The 15367-nt window shown below is 47.3% G+C and overlaps 1 protein-coding gene across 1 annotated transcript; it reads right to left on the bottom strand.

Moving 5' to 3' along the window:
• Window positions 1-668: 668 nt before the first annotated feature.
• On the bottom strand, window positions 669-15032 carry LOC135292912 (TOG array regulator of axonemal microtubules protein 2-like). The gene is made up of 10 exons (XM_064406969.1): window positions 14845-15032; window positions 13139-13244; window positions 12164-12399; window positions 10488-10640; window positions 9208-9325; window positions 8110-8213; window positions 6534-6738; window positions 5145-5361; window positions 1364-4060; window positions 669-910 (listed from the first exon to the last, which is right to left on the bottom strand). The coding sequence occupies exons 1-9, from the start codon at window positions 15030-15032 to the stop codon at window positions 3573-3575; spliced, it is 1815 nt and encodes a 604-aa protein (XP_064263039.1). The 3' UTR covers window positions 669-910; window positions 1364-3572.
• Between the last annotated feature and the right edge of the window lie 335 nt (window positions 15033-15367).

Raw genomic sequence — 15367 nt, 5'->3', positions numbered from 1 at the left:
TTGTCCCCTAGCTCTGGGCTGAATGGCACCCAGGCTGCAGTACAGATTTGAGGAACCCTTGTCACTTGTTATTGGCCTCCCAGTGCACTCATCCTTCTGCAAACAAGGTGCAAACAACACAGCTGGGCTGCTGTCCTGGGTAAATATACATACAGACAGTTTTTCCAAATCAGTGCATCTTTTCCCAGTGAAAGACACGAATTCTTCTTACCTATGAAATTGTGATTGAAGACACCCGTCAGCCAGATCTGTGTGAGATTGCAAAGGAGCAAAGCTTTGGGGTTTGGGCACATTTCTCTTTGTTTCTTTGCTCAGGCTTTTTCTGAGCACAGAACACACCTAGGTAGAAAGCTTTTGACTATAGCGGATCTTTTGGATCCATTGTCCCCCAAACAAGTCAACAGGTGGCCCTGTCATAATGCCAAGTAACAAAGAGCAGCACAAATGACACAAAGAAAACATGGCCAAAGAGGAAGAGGAGAGGCCCAGTGAGGAGGAAAGGATGTGGTGAGACACTGGCACATTGAGTGAGCTGCACTCCCACCATCTCTAGGCTAGCAGGACCTGGTCTCACATTCTTCTCCTGGTTTATTTAAATTTAATTTATTTATTTACTTTTTTTTCATCATCAGTATAAAATATATACAATTAAAAATATGTAATCAAGATTTAAAGGTACAATCAAAACACATTTATTCAAAACTACATCTAAGGATCAGAACATATGTACATCTACTACAAAACCTAACATATAAATCCTATTCTTCAAACAATCTTCATACAGGCAGCAGCTTCTTCCTGAACTTGGAGAAAAGAGAGCTCTTCTGTACAGCAGGCAAGGACTTTGTGGGTAAGGCACCATGGGAATTGTCCAGAGGAACCTTCTCAGTAAGACTGTAACCAGTCCGATCTGCAAAATGGAGACAGAAATTTTAACAGGGGCCACAATGCAAACCTAAAGCAGCTAAAGCTCCATATTTCATGGGACAGACATCCTGCAAACTTCTAAAGAGCTGCACAGGGAAACATGCTCTTGCTGGCAGGCACTTGAGGCAGGACAAGGTAAAACCCTGGCCCACTTCCACAGGGCTGCCACAGGAGCACCCTGGCCTCTGGGCTGCCCTGGGACAGCAGGGAGCCCAGAGCCCTGTGCTCCCCAGCAATGGCTCAGCTGCACATGCACCCTCCTGCTCCTCTGCCTGCCCCACAGCTGAGCAGCCCTCCAGCTCCACAGGCACTGGCAGCAGCACAGCTCATTGCAGGGGCACATGCAGGCACAGCTGTTCCCTGGCAATGTGCACAGGCTCTCTGGGCTGCCACAAGACCCTTCCTCCCACCAGAGATTGGCCCAGCTCCCCCTCACCTCTGTGTGAGGCTGAGCCATGATCAGCCTTCACCTTGTCCTCAGTCTGGAGTTGCTTCAGGCCCCCCATGCCATGACTAGGAAGGGCGATGGAGAGAGAGGGGGCAGGTGCACACCCTTCCTTAGCATTTGGTCTCTTTTGGCACAGCTAACAAGGCAGATCTGGAGGTGTCCAACTCAGCACGTTGTCATCTCTCTGGAGAACATCATGCCTTCACCAGCCCAACATTTTGGAGAGGTTTTCCCGCACATGTGGAGGCTGGCTGGCAGCACATCTCTTCAGCTTGGTGCCCATCACCTTGTGGAGGGCAGAGGCAAGCTTGGTGGCCACAGTGCGGACATTGGCGCTTCGCACCGGCAGCGCCTTGTTCTCCAGGAAGGACCAGAGCACGGGCAGGGCGTCGTGCTGGACCACTTCAGGGCTCCTGGCATAAACCCACTCCACAAGCACTGCCGGGAGAGAGACACAGCTTCTCAACCACCAGCCTTAATGCAAACAGGGATCTACCTCTGCTCTTGCTAATTGGAAGCCTTCTGGCTAAGATCAGCAAAATAGCACAGAGCCCCATGATCCAGAAACGGGCAAAGCAGCTGATCATCCTGGAAACAGAACCACCAATCCCTCAGGACTAATTTCTCCAACCACAGCCTTGTCCCTGTGGCAGACTTTGTCCCTTTACTAAATTATTTCACATTATCTTTCTGCATGAGCAATGAATGAAATGTCCAGTTGCTTTTTATTTCCATTAAGAAGTTGTCTAAACCCACACTGAAGATTCGGAAATGCACCGTGGACAGAAAATTGAGAGATTTCTAATAAAAGGGATGATTCCATTTTCATAACTTTGATGTCAAGTGCCAAACGTTTAATCTGGCTCTTCCCTTTGCTCAATGGCACACAGCAAAGGGCAGTATTAGAACACACCTCAAAACTCCTGCCCACCAGAGACGGCTGCTGCTTGGCAGTTGGATTGGAAACATCAGTGACTAGCTGGTGTCTTTGGCAGAATGCTTCTGGGGCTTCCAACAAGCAGCTGTTTCAAACCTCAGGGTGTCTTAGAGAATTAGCTAGACCCCATTGCTGTGGCATTTGAGCATCTCCACATTTTAATGCCATTTCCCCTCCCAATGTTAATGGCATTTTTTCTTATAATGTCCACTGAAGTAGGGGCATAGAAAGAGCAAAATGCTACACAGGGGACTGAAATTCATCCAAAACACAAGTGTTTTCTCATATTGTCTCTGAAATCTGCTCTCTGCTCATTTTCTGAACCAAACTATATCACAGACAAAAATTTACTACCAACAGGCTCCTTGCATGGCAGATTTGGCTGAAAGATCAAAGATGAAAAGCTCTGGAGACCATTCTTATTTTCTGATCAGGCAAAATGTTATCTAGTAGCCATTTATTATTCTGTGGTGGAAGAGACTTTATTTTCTCTAAGCTTTTAATCCACTGGCAGTCATCAATATTAAAACAGCTCCTGAAAGTACCCAAACCCCAATTGTGCTAAGCAGGAAAAGGGTTATGGTACCCATTTTAACATGGGAATTCACTTGAGTTTAAATACAATTAAAGATATTGGTGACTATTGAAGGTAAGGAACAGCTGTCTCTTCCTACTGAATCTCAGAGAGAACATCTACTTTTTCTAAAGTAGTCCTAATTTATGTTTCATTCCTTTATTTGAAAAAGAGATCAAAAGATCTGTAAAACTAAATTCCCTGTTGCTGGAGATCTACTTTTTTCAAAGCTCTTTAAAGGGCCTTTGACATTCCCAATCGCTGAACATGCCCTTTTGAGATTCCTAATGGAGACACAAAGTGTATTAAACCTTGCATTCAAAGATGTTGGCCTAATTAGCAGTGGCTTTAGCCCCAGATAAAGCAAGACTATCAATAGTCTGTTCTAGTATATATTGGGATTATAATTTTCCCATTCTTTGGGTATTGCTGACATAACAAGCACCTCTGAGGAATCAATTATCAGCTGCATTTGTAACATTTGGGACAGTGCTGACACAGGCAGACACTGTTTGCACACCCTGAAATGCTCAGTCCAGTGCCACTTTGACAGCACAGGCAGGGAGCCTCAGCACTCTGCTTCTGCCCCTCTGCCTCCAAAGGCTGCCTTGCACTAAATCCCTGCCTCTAATACGTCTGTTGACTTTTGACCTAAGCTGTGACCCCAGGCTCTGCACAGTTCAGCCTCAAAGCTTTCCAAGAGAAAAACAAGAGTTCTGTGAGGACAAAACAAACTGGTCCCCTGAAACAGCATTTGCCACCATTTTCCCTAAAAGATGACAGATGTCCCTGAGCTTCCAAGAGAGGGGCCAGCTGGGGTATTTTGAGCCCCTCCCTTTCCTGGAGCTGGGTTCTGAGATGCCCCAGTGGGAGCTCAGCCCCGAGGCCGAGCTCTGCCCCCATCTCAGGTGCTGCACAGCTCTGCAGCAGCCAGGGAAACCTGCCAAATACACCTGCCTTGGGCACTGGGCAGGAGGGACAAGCTCAGCACCTCCTGGTTTGGCGGAGCTACTCTGCTGTCTGTTCACAGGCATTGCCTGTAAATACTCCCTGGGAAGACCTCTTGGCCTAGAAGGGGAGGCCATACCTGTGATACACTCCGTGACATCCAGCAGAGCTTGGCCACTCAGGTGATTCCACTGGTAGCTGAACTCCTTCAGCAGTGACACTTTATCTACAAGTGAAACACATGTTTCTGCTCACTTTTCTGAGGCCATAGGACAAGGGACAGTGCAGAGGGAAAGGGCAGGGGCAACCCCATTCTATAAAATAAAGTACATTTCTGCTGGTTTTTGAATCCTTTTCTTCATTCCTTCCAGCCTGCTTGGCAAGGTTTTAAATTGCAAAAGAAAAGCTCTCCTTTCACATTTGTAAATGCAAAGTTGTCTTCTGTATCAGGAGCTATGTTAAAACATTTCCCATCAGGGACCTCAAGAGTTCAGTCACATGTAAGTAGTGAAATGGTTTTGCATCCCAGAGCAAAAAGGAAGAACCCCATACTTGGGACACAGAAAGGCACCGAGTCAGGCAGTTCCTGAGTTCACAGAGCAGCTGAGGAGGAGAAAGTGGCAACTCCCCTTGAAGACCTGCCTCTTCAACACTCCTATTTTCAGGCACATTTCCCCAGTGTGGCATTTTCAGAGCTGACATAAATCTGTGTGGCAAAGGAATTTAGGGCAGCCTTTGCCTATGTAGCTAACTGCTGTAGACATCTTGCCCCATGCAAAACAACATGTGGAACAAGGCACCATTGACAGCTGGGTTTATACCTATTTGTTATAAAGAAATGAACTTGGCAAATCCTAAGTTCCCCTTTGAAAATAGAAGACAAAGAAGAAAAGGGGTAAATAGGCAGCTAATGCCTATCATGTAGAGCATTCCCGGTGGCTGCTCTGCAGGAGCTCTGATGGGTCAGTCTCCCTTCATGCCAAGAGCAAAGCTATTCATTTGGGAAGTCAAACGGGACCCAATCAAACTCCAAACCCCCTTTGCCTCTGAACTGCAGCAAAGCTGTAGTCTGGGACTTGCTCTTCAGACAGGCAGCACAGAGCCAAGGGCTCCTGGGACTTTTGGGAAATGCTGATCACATTCAAGCCTGTTGGGGGACTGGTGCATAAGGACTGCACCTGCACAGCTTCTGGGGGATGCCAGCTGGAGCTTTCCACAGACAACAGCAGCTATCAAGGCACTCAGCACTCTCTTGTGTCAGAGAGACAGAGACACAGGTGAGGAGAGTCCATGCCAGGGCTCAGCCTTACCTAAATGAGCAATGGATTCTTCCAGCGCTTTCACAGCTGCGGCACGAACCCTGGGATCCTTGGAGTTCAGGTTCTTTGTTATTCCTTCCAGCAAACCAATGATCACCGGGTTCAAGGCATCTTTCAGGACACCTGTGATTTCAGCCAGCACGTCCAGCGCCTTCTGCTTCACTTTCTTGTGGCTGTCAGATATTCTCAGGACAAAATAATCAAAAATCTGTGAATAGAACAAAGAACATGAAAGCTGGATTCACATGTCCTTGTTTGAAGAGTGGATGTAGCAGTCAGCAATGTAAAAGATGAGAGAGATACTTTCTGTCAGGTCAGCACTTGCTTGCACAATTTCACTCTTTTCCTGTGGGCCACTCACTGGAATGGTGGCACAACCTCATGCTGCTAGAAAGATTTTCTTCTGTTTTTAAGAGGTTTGGTTGGGGACAGAATAGTTCCTATGGTATTTCACTCCATCTGTAAATCATTAAATCCATTCCATTTATTCATGCTAAAGACTACCTTTGCTTTAGAAGTATGGAAGCAGATGTTTACAATGCCCGGTTTTCTACACAGTTGCCTCAAGTACTGAGGGCAATTAGGATTTTGCCAAAACTATGGCAGGAGGAGATCTAAGTTTTCTTTTGTTTGTCTCAGCAGCAGTATCTGGAGAAGTGCAGGGCTCTGATCAACTCTTCCAGGATGCAGACCATTTCTCTAAGTAACAGGTAGACTTCTGGAATTTAATGAGCTGTACAGCCCTCATTAGAGCAGGTTCAGTCCCTTGACAGACACATCATCAGGCACCTTTTCTTGGAGAAAGGGGAAAAGCAGCTACTGGGAGGAGATGGCAGAGATGAGTCCTTAGCTGTTTTCCTCCTTTTCCAAGGAGAAAAAAAGACCCCCCAAAAAGGGTGAGCACTGTCTTTACCAAGAGGAATAGGAACAAGGATGGAAATGAGAGCCAGAGTTGTGCCTGTGCAAGACTAGATGGAGTATATGGAAGTATTCTTAAAAAAACCCTGGGTTTAAACCATCCCAGTCTGATCTTCTCTTCCCTAGGTAAACCCATTTTTGGTCTAGAGAATAATTGCCATGCTTTCAGTGGCTGGATTGCCTTCACTTAACCCAGCTGGGAGTAGGAGAGAGCAGCAGTCACACCAGCAGAAAATTCTGTCATCATCGATGAACAGCATCAATAGGCACCTGCCAGACAAATACAGCTGGACTGAAATAACTTGTCCTGAAGCCTGGACCTGAATTAAATTTGCCTGGGTAAGAGGGACCAGCATGTCCCAAACAGCCAGGATGGAGTGCCAAGACACACTGAATTAACTTTACTGCTGCAGGCTTAGGAAAGGAGCTAAAGGAAAGGAGCAATGAAGATACACTACATACCTGGACAATGTTAGTGGAGATGAGCTGGGGGCTGGTTTTGCACAGGTCTTGGAGGAGTGACACTCCTTCCATGCGCGTCTGAAACCCCTTGGCCTCCAGGAGATTGTAAAGCTTCTGGAGCAGCTCCGTTTCTTCCTCAACCGGAGGTAACGTGACCTGGGCTTGTGCACGGTGTAGGAGGCATCCATCAGAGGTAGATTTCACCCTGGAAAATAAAACCAAATGAGGACCTGTTGGTGATAATACCTTCAGTAAATTGTGAGCAAAACATCTTCAGTAGCTTTTCTAATGATGTGATTTCAAGCTGGAAAGTCATGAGGCTCTGAAAAACAATGTGGACCTAATGACAATCATTTTGGGAGACAATCTGCAAGGAACATTCTCGCCAGTGCTCACTCAGAAAAAGCAAGGATGAGATGCATCTGATCTATCTTCAGATGGCTGCCAAGGCACACAGGTCACATTGCTTTGTGGAGAAAGAGACACACTACTTCCAAGTTTAAGTGGCTCCTCATATGGGATGTTTGTGTCTCATAATAAGGAAACTCATCACTCTGGAGAAGTGTCTCTACAACCAGGCATGACAATCTGCAAAAATAGCTCAGATGCATCTGAACAGATGAACAGGGTCATATGTGAAGGATTCAGAAAATCAGTCACAGAGATAAAAACAGAAGCCAGACACCCCAGACCTACACTCACATTTCATTTGCTTCCCTAGAGACTAAATCCACAGCTTAACAACCCCACTGGGAACAATTCTCCTGGATCAACCTGTCTCTTCCATGAACATGGAAAGATGCTAGCTATGCTACTGAGGCATGTGGTCACTTTCCTGCCACTGCTGAGCATGACAGAGCTAAATAAATCCCCTCTGTGATCAGAGGAGAACAGGTACAAGTAGCTCTGCAACTGCCATGAAGAGACAGCAAGGACCAAATTCCTGTCTTAAATGCTGATTGCAGCACAGGACAAAGGAAACCAAACATGCTGTCTCCATCAAGCAAATCAGATGAAGGACAGGAATATCAAGACAAAAAGTCCACATTGAGACACCTGTTGCCTGAAGTTGATCAGGAATTGCATTGCTACTTACTACTCAAACTTGATACTGTTTCAGGGTAAGAAAACCATGATTCAGCCAGGCCAAACCACATGCATGAGAACTGCATCTTTGTGGAATGGCATCCTCCTTCTAGACTGAGACTTCTCATCAAAACACCCATCAGGAAAAGACTCCACTCAGATGAAAAAAAAGCCCTGGTTGAATTTCCTTGTCCCAAGTCAGGCAGCAGAAACTTGGCCCTGTCATAGCCTCCATACCACTGCCCTTGCCACTGCACTGGATCGTCTGAGCTGCAACCAATGGGGTCTTTTTGTCTCTCAATTGTGAAAACCCCTCCAAAGAAGTTGTGTTCAGCCTAATGCAGAAGTAGACTTTTTTTTATCATAGAGCATTTGTAGGGAAAGAGAACAATCTGTGTCACTGGCCATCTCTGCCAGAAAGATTTTCCTGAGGAAGAGACATGTACAGCTTGTCATGTGCTTTGTCACATCTGAATAAAGTGCTCAGTACCGTTTGCTAGAAGACAATGTGGCCTGGGGCTTCTTGGAGCCATCGTTCCTCTTCTTCACCAGCTCCTTGACAGATGGGCGTTCAGCCTTCTGGTTTTCCATCCCCTACAAAGACATAGAGAAACCCCATCAATCTTTAGAGTATAAAATAGGAAATTCCCTGTTTAAAACACAAGTTAGAACCAGGATCACTGCTACCAAGGCTTAGGGAAACATTTCCTAACTTGCAGATAGAAACAGCCCAGGGATTCAGTGATGCCAACTCTTTGTTTTCAATAGCCCAAGGCAGGTTATGGGTGCTACCAGACTGAGCAGCAGTCTAAAATCCCAAATTCATTAGTCTTGAGCATAAATGGGAATAATGCAAACTGACAGGCAACAAGTGTTCGTAAACAACAGAAGCAACAGAAAAATCTGGACTCTCTGGGGGTTGGCCCATTGTGTTGGAAGGATTTGGTTCAACACTCACTGTCCCTGTGCCTGAACAAAGGCATGCTCCCTTCTGTAATGTCGATAAAAAAAATAAAATCCCTGCCCCCCCCCCCCCAAAAAAAAAAAAAAAAAAAAACCCAAAAAAAAAAACCCAAAGGAGTTTCCACTGGATGCTGCTGAATTCACCAAGATTTTTCCAGTTCCACAGAGCTTGACAGCAGGGCAGTATTCCCAAAAGACTGTAACTGTAGTAACTAGGATTGACTTGGCCATCTTTTGTAAATTTGGAAATTTTTAGTACTACTACTTCCAGTATCTTTTGCAAAGACTCTGTTCTCTTCAGAAGCACTATTCTCACTTAATTGCTTTACTGGGCAGAGGAGGGAGAGCATGGTGGGGGCTTACACTTAAATGTAAACCCATTTGCTCTCTTTCCCTTTCTTCTTTGTGAATGATATTGAAAATATTCCAAACCCCACTTTTTCCCTAATAACATCAATTTCTTTGTGGTTTGCAGATGAACAGGCTGAGGATTAACATCTCACTCCCAGGAGAAAAATGATTCAGTAGAAGAGGAATGAGATCAAGACAGATTGGGGATGTTTGATCTCATATTAGCAGTGGCAATACTTGCACCAAGGAGCCATTTCTACTGCCAAGCACTTACTTTCTTCTGCATTCTTGTCAGAATATCTTCCAGGTCATGGGTGGAAAGAGATCGCTCCAAAAGCATTTTAAATTTTTGATGATTGAGCAACATCTTCACCATCTTCTGTCCATAATGCCTAAGGAAGGAAGGGAGGGAGGAAAGGAAAGAAAAGTGAACAAACAAAGGAAGAGTGTGAACAGAAGAGGCTTATACCTTAAATTCATCATGTGCAATCCTTGCACAAGAAGGCATTACCTACTCAGCAAAGAGGGAGATTTACCTCCAGTTGATACTGCACAGTGCTGTCAGATGAACACAGGAGGCAAGAGGAGAATGTGGGGCAACAGAAAAATACCATTTCACTCTGAAACTGTGGGTGTGCTCCTGTGGGATCAAAGGATCCCAGACAACAAGCAAAACACATCTGCTTTGTTGTCAGAGCCTATTAGCAGTGTCTTGCTGCCATTGCACAATAATTTGCCTTTCTTTAACTGGCAGGGAAGCCAGGACAAAACACCTCATGCATCCTATTGATTATTCTATACTATATGTATGCACAGGGGCAGCTAGTTGCTCTGGTGTTCTTGGCAGCTATTAATGGGAATTTCATCATCAGAGTAAGGGGACTTTGGTGGTTTGGGTTGATTTTGCCACTGGGAAACCACAGTTTTCTTCAAGAAGAAATTTGGAGGTCATTGAGCCACAGATAACAGCATTCTAGAAATCTGCAGACCAAGTTCAGAAAGACTGAATATGTTGGCTAAAGACCCCTGAAATATTTATAGGAATGTATTAAATTAATGAAAAACAAATGTTTGGGATCCTTCAGTAATGAATATTAGCCAACACTTTGGCTTTGTGTTGTGCACCCAAGGCCAAAGAAAACTGTTGGACTGGCTCATCTGAGCTCTTTTGATCTCAGTAAAGAATCCTTCAAGCCATAGGAAGTTGGCAATGCTCATTTCTGCTGGCCAACCTCAGGTTACCCAGTACAGTCATTTGCCCAGGCAAGCCAGAGCAGTGGTCACAGCACCAAGGCTGACAGAGCTCCAGAAGCCTTTGGACAATGCTCTCAAGCACATGCAGTGACTCTTGGGGTCACTGCATATGGCCAGGGGTGTGACTGGATGACCCTGATGGGTCCCTTCCAACTCAGCATATTCCATGCTTCTATGACCCTTATTCACACAGTGAGGGAACTTCATATTTCCTTCAGTTTCCACTCTTGTGGGGTTTTACCTTTATAACCAGACACAAAAGGCTTTTCCTGTTTTAGGAGGTGAAATGAAGATCATTACCTTGTGTCCTGGTGACAGTCCTGAGCAAGCTTCCCTGCCACGTGTGCCAGCCTCTCAGCCCTGGCTGTGCCTGCCAGCTTTGTGACTCCAATTCTCTCCATCAGGGACAGGAGGAGCTCGGCCCCACACTTCCGCACCTGGGCGTGACGGCTCCTGGGAAGGAGAGAGCAAACCCTGGGGCACAGGGAGAAGGAGCAGCAGCAGCACAGGCCTTGGCCAGAGCCTGCTCCCTGTCCTTGCTGGGGGAAGGAGGCCTGGCTTCTCCCTGCAACTTTAGACACCGCTAGAAGGTTCTGAACTCAGGTAAACACAAAGCTAGCATTCTACAGAAGGACTGCCTGCAAGGCAGAGGGAGGAATTCAGTCTCCCTGCACTCTCTGATACCCAGCTCCTTTCACAGTATTTACTCTGAGAAAGATTAAGGAAATAGATTACATATGAATGATTTAGAAATTAAAGACAACTCATGCTGACCCATCAGAGGGCACCCAGTACACAGAGCTGCAGCGGGATTGAGGCTCTTTCCACCCATGATCCCCAAATCTGCAGATCTTTGGAAAAAAACAAATGCAGGGAAAACATGTTGTGGGCCATGAAGTTTCAGAATATCCAGCAATGCAGCCTGTTTCTTCTGTGAGGCTTGGCAACGGAGACATCTGAATGTTTTACCCTATTCCAAAGCTGAGGAAAGGAGGGACAGGCAGTTTAGCCAGGCTGTCCTGTTCTAGAGAGTGTCTCTTGGGAACTATCAGGCCCAGCACCAACATTTAAAGCAGCATGTGCTTCAACTGTCCCATGGCAGTCAGGCTGTGAAGGTGCCTTTAAAGTGATTTATCATCCCAAGGCTAACATGAAACATGAGTTTGAATAGAAAGTAGAGTTCTATGGCCAGGACAGTCACACAAGAGTCCTTTTGGCAGGAGCTGCACCTGCTGTGCAGGCTGTGCCACACCCAGCAGATTGTCCCCCATGTGCTCCACACCCCAGCAAGTACCCTCCTCCTTTCTCAAGCTAATGGCATCATGAGGAGACATGGTTTTCCCAGGGCCCCTGTGGTTAGTGCTGTGAAATACCAAACACCACTCACAGCTGCAATTGCAATTGTCCCTCTTGCCACAAAAGCACAAGGCTCTATCCTCAGCCTTTGCAGGCACTTTCACTTCCCCACCAGTCACCACAGCTAGGAAAATCTGACAGCCTGGGAGAACTCCAGGAAGCAGCAGGAAGCTGAGTCAGAGGAGCTTTCATTTGGGTATCAGGAAAAAGGTTTTTCACCCAGAGGGTGGTTGGGCACTGGAACAGGCTCCCCAGGGCAGTGGTCACAGCACCAAGCCTGACAGAGTTGAAGAAACATTTGGACAACAATCTCAGGCACTTGGTGTGACCCTTGGGCTGTTCTGTGCAAGGCCAGGAGCTGGACTCAATGGTCCTGATGGGCCCCTTCCAACTCCCCATATTCTAAAGTTCTGGGATTCTGAGAACTAATAGGCTGCAGGAGGGCAGAAACAGGTGACAAGAAGAGAGAAATGACGTTGATTGGAGAATGAAGTCACTGAGTTCACAGAAGATGCAGCATACAGGACCCTTCCCTCCCACCATTCCCATTCTCTGTCTCATCCCTTCTCCCTCCCACACACTAGAAGGTGAAGAATATCACTAAAAGAAGAACAACCTACTTGACTCCCATGTCCATGACAGCAGTCATTGCTCGTGCAGGAGTCACATTCTCCACCATGATCCCCAGGGTCTGACTGGCTGCTTTCTGAACAAATTCTGGGGAGTTGGACACCATCTGCAGAAGGACCCAAGCAACCTCATCCACCTCAGAGTCCATGTTCTTCTTCAAGGTCACAAAGAGCTCTCCCAGAGTGACAATTGCAGAGTAGGACACCTTGGAACGGAGGTTGGCCACCTGGACAAGTCATGAGGGGAAACATAAGAATCACCTTGAAAAGAAAACCAGTTGCCTTCAACAGAAGTCCCAGAAAAATGACAACACATCCCACTGTGTCCAGAGAAACATCAAAGTACAGTAAGAGCAGGAGAGCACAAGTACAGAAAGGCTTTTACTCTGGCACCAATTTCTGGTCTCAGACCTGCTTACTGCAGGCCTAAAAAAAAATATTTCATTCAAGTGTTCTACTTAACTCTTCTAAAATGTTCACAGCTTTGATTTTAAGCCCTTTGACTAGAAAACTGAAGCAAGGGCTGCTTTCAAATCATAAAAGCACAAATAATAAAGATAGAAGAGTCAGGTGCTCCTGTTCAAAAAACAACACCAGCAGCTGAAGCACTCAGCCAGGAAACAGAAAACACAGGCTCAGACCCACAGACCAATTTGCAGTGTTGAATTACAGCTTGGGCAGAGACTGGGACTCTGGCAAATAACCTCATTAGTGTCTCAGTTTCTGCATTTGCACATTGCATTATAAGTGCACCACACTCAAAGACAAGTGTCAGATACCCAACTTACCAGTAAATACAGCTACATGTACCCACAGATCCTACAGATAGCTGACAGAAATTAGAAATAGAAGGTCTAAAAGCAGAAATGAAGGCAGACCCTGAGCACACATGGAGATGAACAAGCACATACCTGCTCTACACACCATGTATGAAGTATGTGGGACAATTCAGAACAATGTTCTCACCTCGTTGGTAACTGCCAAGCAAACGTCATGAAGTCTGGAAAGCAGGACCTCTGAATGGGACCCAGCCAGGTGTTTGATGTTGTAGAGTCCCTCCTCCTTCAGCTCCCTGAAAGGCAGAAGATTATTTTTTTCTCTCCCCCAAGGCAGCACCTGCTGAGATTATCAGGCTGGCAGCTCTGTCAAACAATGGGAGGTGCTTTTCAAGGAGTACTTAATTTAGTTATGGAAAAGGTTGCCACAGGATGATGTGGCTGTCAAAAGCCTACACAAATCCAAGAGGTGAATAGAGGGGTTTCAGAGTGGCCATTTAAGCAGACAGCCTTTCTGAAATCTCTGGCACATGATGCCCCCCTGGCACTGCTTCCTAGAAGCTGTAGACCAGACCAAGCTGCTGTTTCTTGTCACCTCCCTGTGCCTGTCCCTGAGACACAGTCCCACCGAGCTGTTATTGGGGCATTTTCCTTTTTTGTCAGCCCCAGCAGGCAGTTCAGCACTGAGAGTCTGCACTGGCACTCTGGAGCTGAGTTTCCCCTCTGCCATCTAGGCCTCTCTGTCACCCCCTCCATTCCACCTCACATATTCCCCCAAAAAGCAGCAGGATGTCCCAGAAGATTCCACCTCTGAGCAAGAACTGTTGAAACTCTGGCTTTTCCCAAAACCCCCTACCTAAAACAACCACCACAACAGCAACGTGTTATTTAAAAGGTGCAAACAACTCTGTCTCTCAGCACTTTGTGCAGGGCCTCAGCTACAGGAAGGAATGTGAGGCATCAGGGCTGCAGCACAGGGCTGGCGACTGATCCCACAGGCACCCCTGAGCGTCATCCGGATCCCCCACACCTGTAGAAGCTCTCTGCACCTCACAGGACACCCAAGAGAAATAGGGAAGAGAAAGCAGAAGAGAAAGGACAAAACAAAGGTGACTGCACAAGGAGATGCATTGTGGCAGATTTTTCATGCTCATCCCAGTGTGTACGGAGTCCTTACCCCTGTGTGAATGAAGCATCTACTGGAGAGTGATCAAAAGGACATTAAAAAGGAAACCAATATCACCTAACATTTGTAGGGTTATCACCTCTGGGCCTCCTTCTGCCTGTGTATAATTTTGGGACACATGGTGAGTGTTGACAAAACATCTCAGGCCCATATGAAGCAGTGAGAAGGAAAAAGTTGAATTCCAAAAGTGCAAGATTCCTAGAGGATTTAATATCTTTTTCCTTCTCTTCTGCCATCAGCCCTTCAGGAGTAATGGCAGGCTGAGGGACTGGACAGCACAAGTCCCTGGAGGAACTCCCTGCAGCTGCTTCTGGGACTCCCATGCAGGAGGTCACAGGGAGACGCTGTCACCTGCCATTGCTGTCAGCAGTGGGGGCAGAGAGGAATCTTACTCAGTCCCACTGGGCCAGTGGCCCAAGGCACCCAAATCTCTACACTCAAAACTTCTGCCATCCCCTCAAGGTTTCCTTTGCAGCTCCATGGAGCAACAGGCAAAGCGAGGAAGCAGCACGGAGCTGCTGCAGCTGGAGCAGTGCTGCAGAGCAAAGCCAAGAAAAGGCTGCTCTCAAATCTTTATCCTCTCACTGCTCTGGTTTCACGAGTGCCCTTTGTCCACTCTGGGCTCTCGGGGGCTCAGAGGTACTAGCAAGACACAATTCTAACCTACGTTAATGCCAAGAGGGACACAGAGTGAACAAGGCCTTTCTTACCAGTCATCGCTGCTGAGCAAGGAGAGTGCCTCCAGCAAGGAGTGCTGTGGGTCTGGAGAGGCTCTGTCCTTCTGCCCATGCCCACGGAGCGGCTCCTCTCGGCGCGGGGCACCAGTGGCCGTCTGCGAGGTCACTGCAAGGAGAGGGTCGGCCATGGGCGCTGCGGCCCGGGCAAGGCACCCCGCCATGGAGCGGCCTGCAGCCCCATCTCCCAGCCAGGGTTCCCTGTGGTGCCAGCTGGCACTGGCTCAGAGACTTCCCTGCTCTCTGGCTCCTGGGGCTCCTTGCTTTCTCCCAGCCCCCCAGCTGGGCACAGCTCCAGGCTAAACCTGACAATTGCCCCGCAGCCCCAGCTCCCCAGGGCCACAGGTGCCACGGCCAGCGGCAGGTTCCTGTGGCCGCAGAGCTCCCGCTCCCTGCCAGACAGCGCTGAGCAGCAGCACTCGCTGCCCAGGAGGGAACCCCTCAGTGCCCCTCTTGTCTCAGCACCCTGATTTCCCCAGCCCTGAGGACAGGGGCCCTC

This window comes from Passer domesticus, unplaced genomic scaffold (genome assembly GCF_036417665.1).
Source record: "Passer domesticus isolate bPasDom1 unplaced genomic scaffold, bPasDom1.hap1 HAP1_SCAFFOLD_58, whole genome shotgun sequence".
NCBI lineage: Eukaryota > Metazoa > Chordata > Aves > Passeriformes > Passeridae > Passer > Passer domesticus.
The sequence above is the reverse complement of the archived record's forward strand: the minus strand, read 5'-3'. Positions and strand labels throughout refer to the sequence as shown.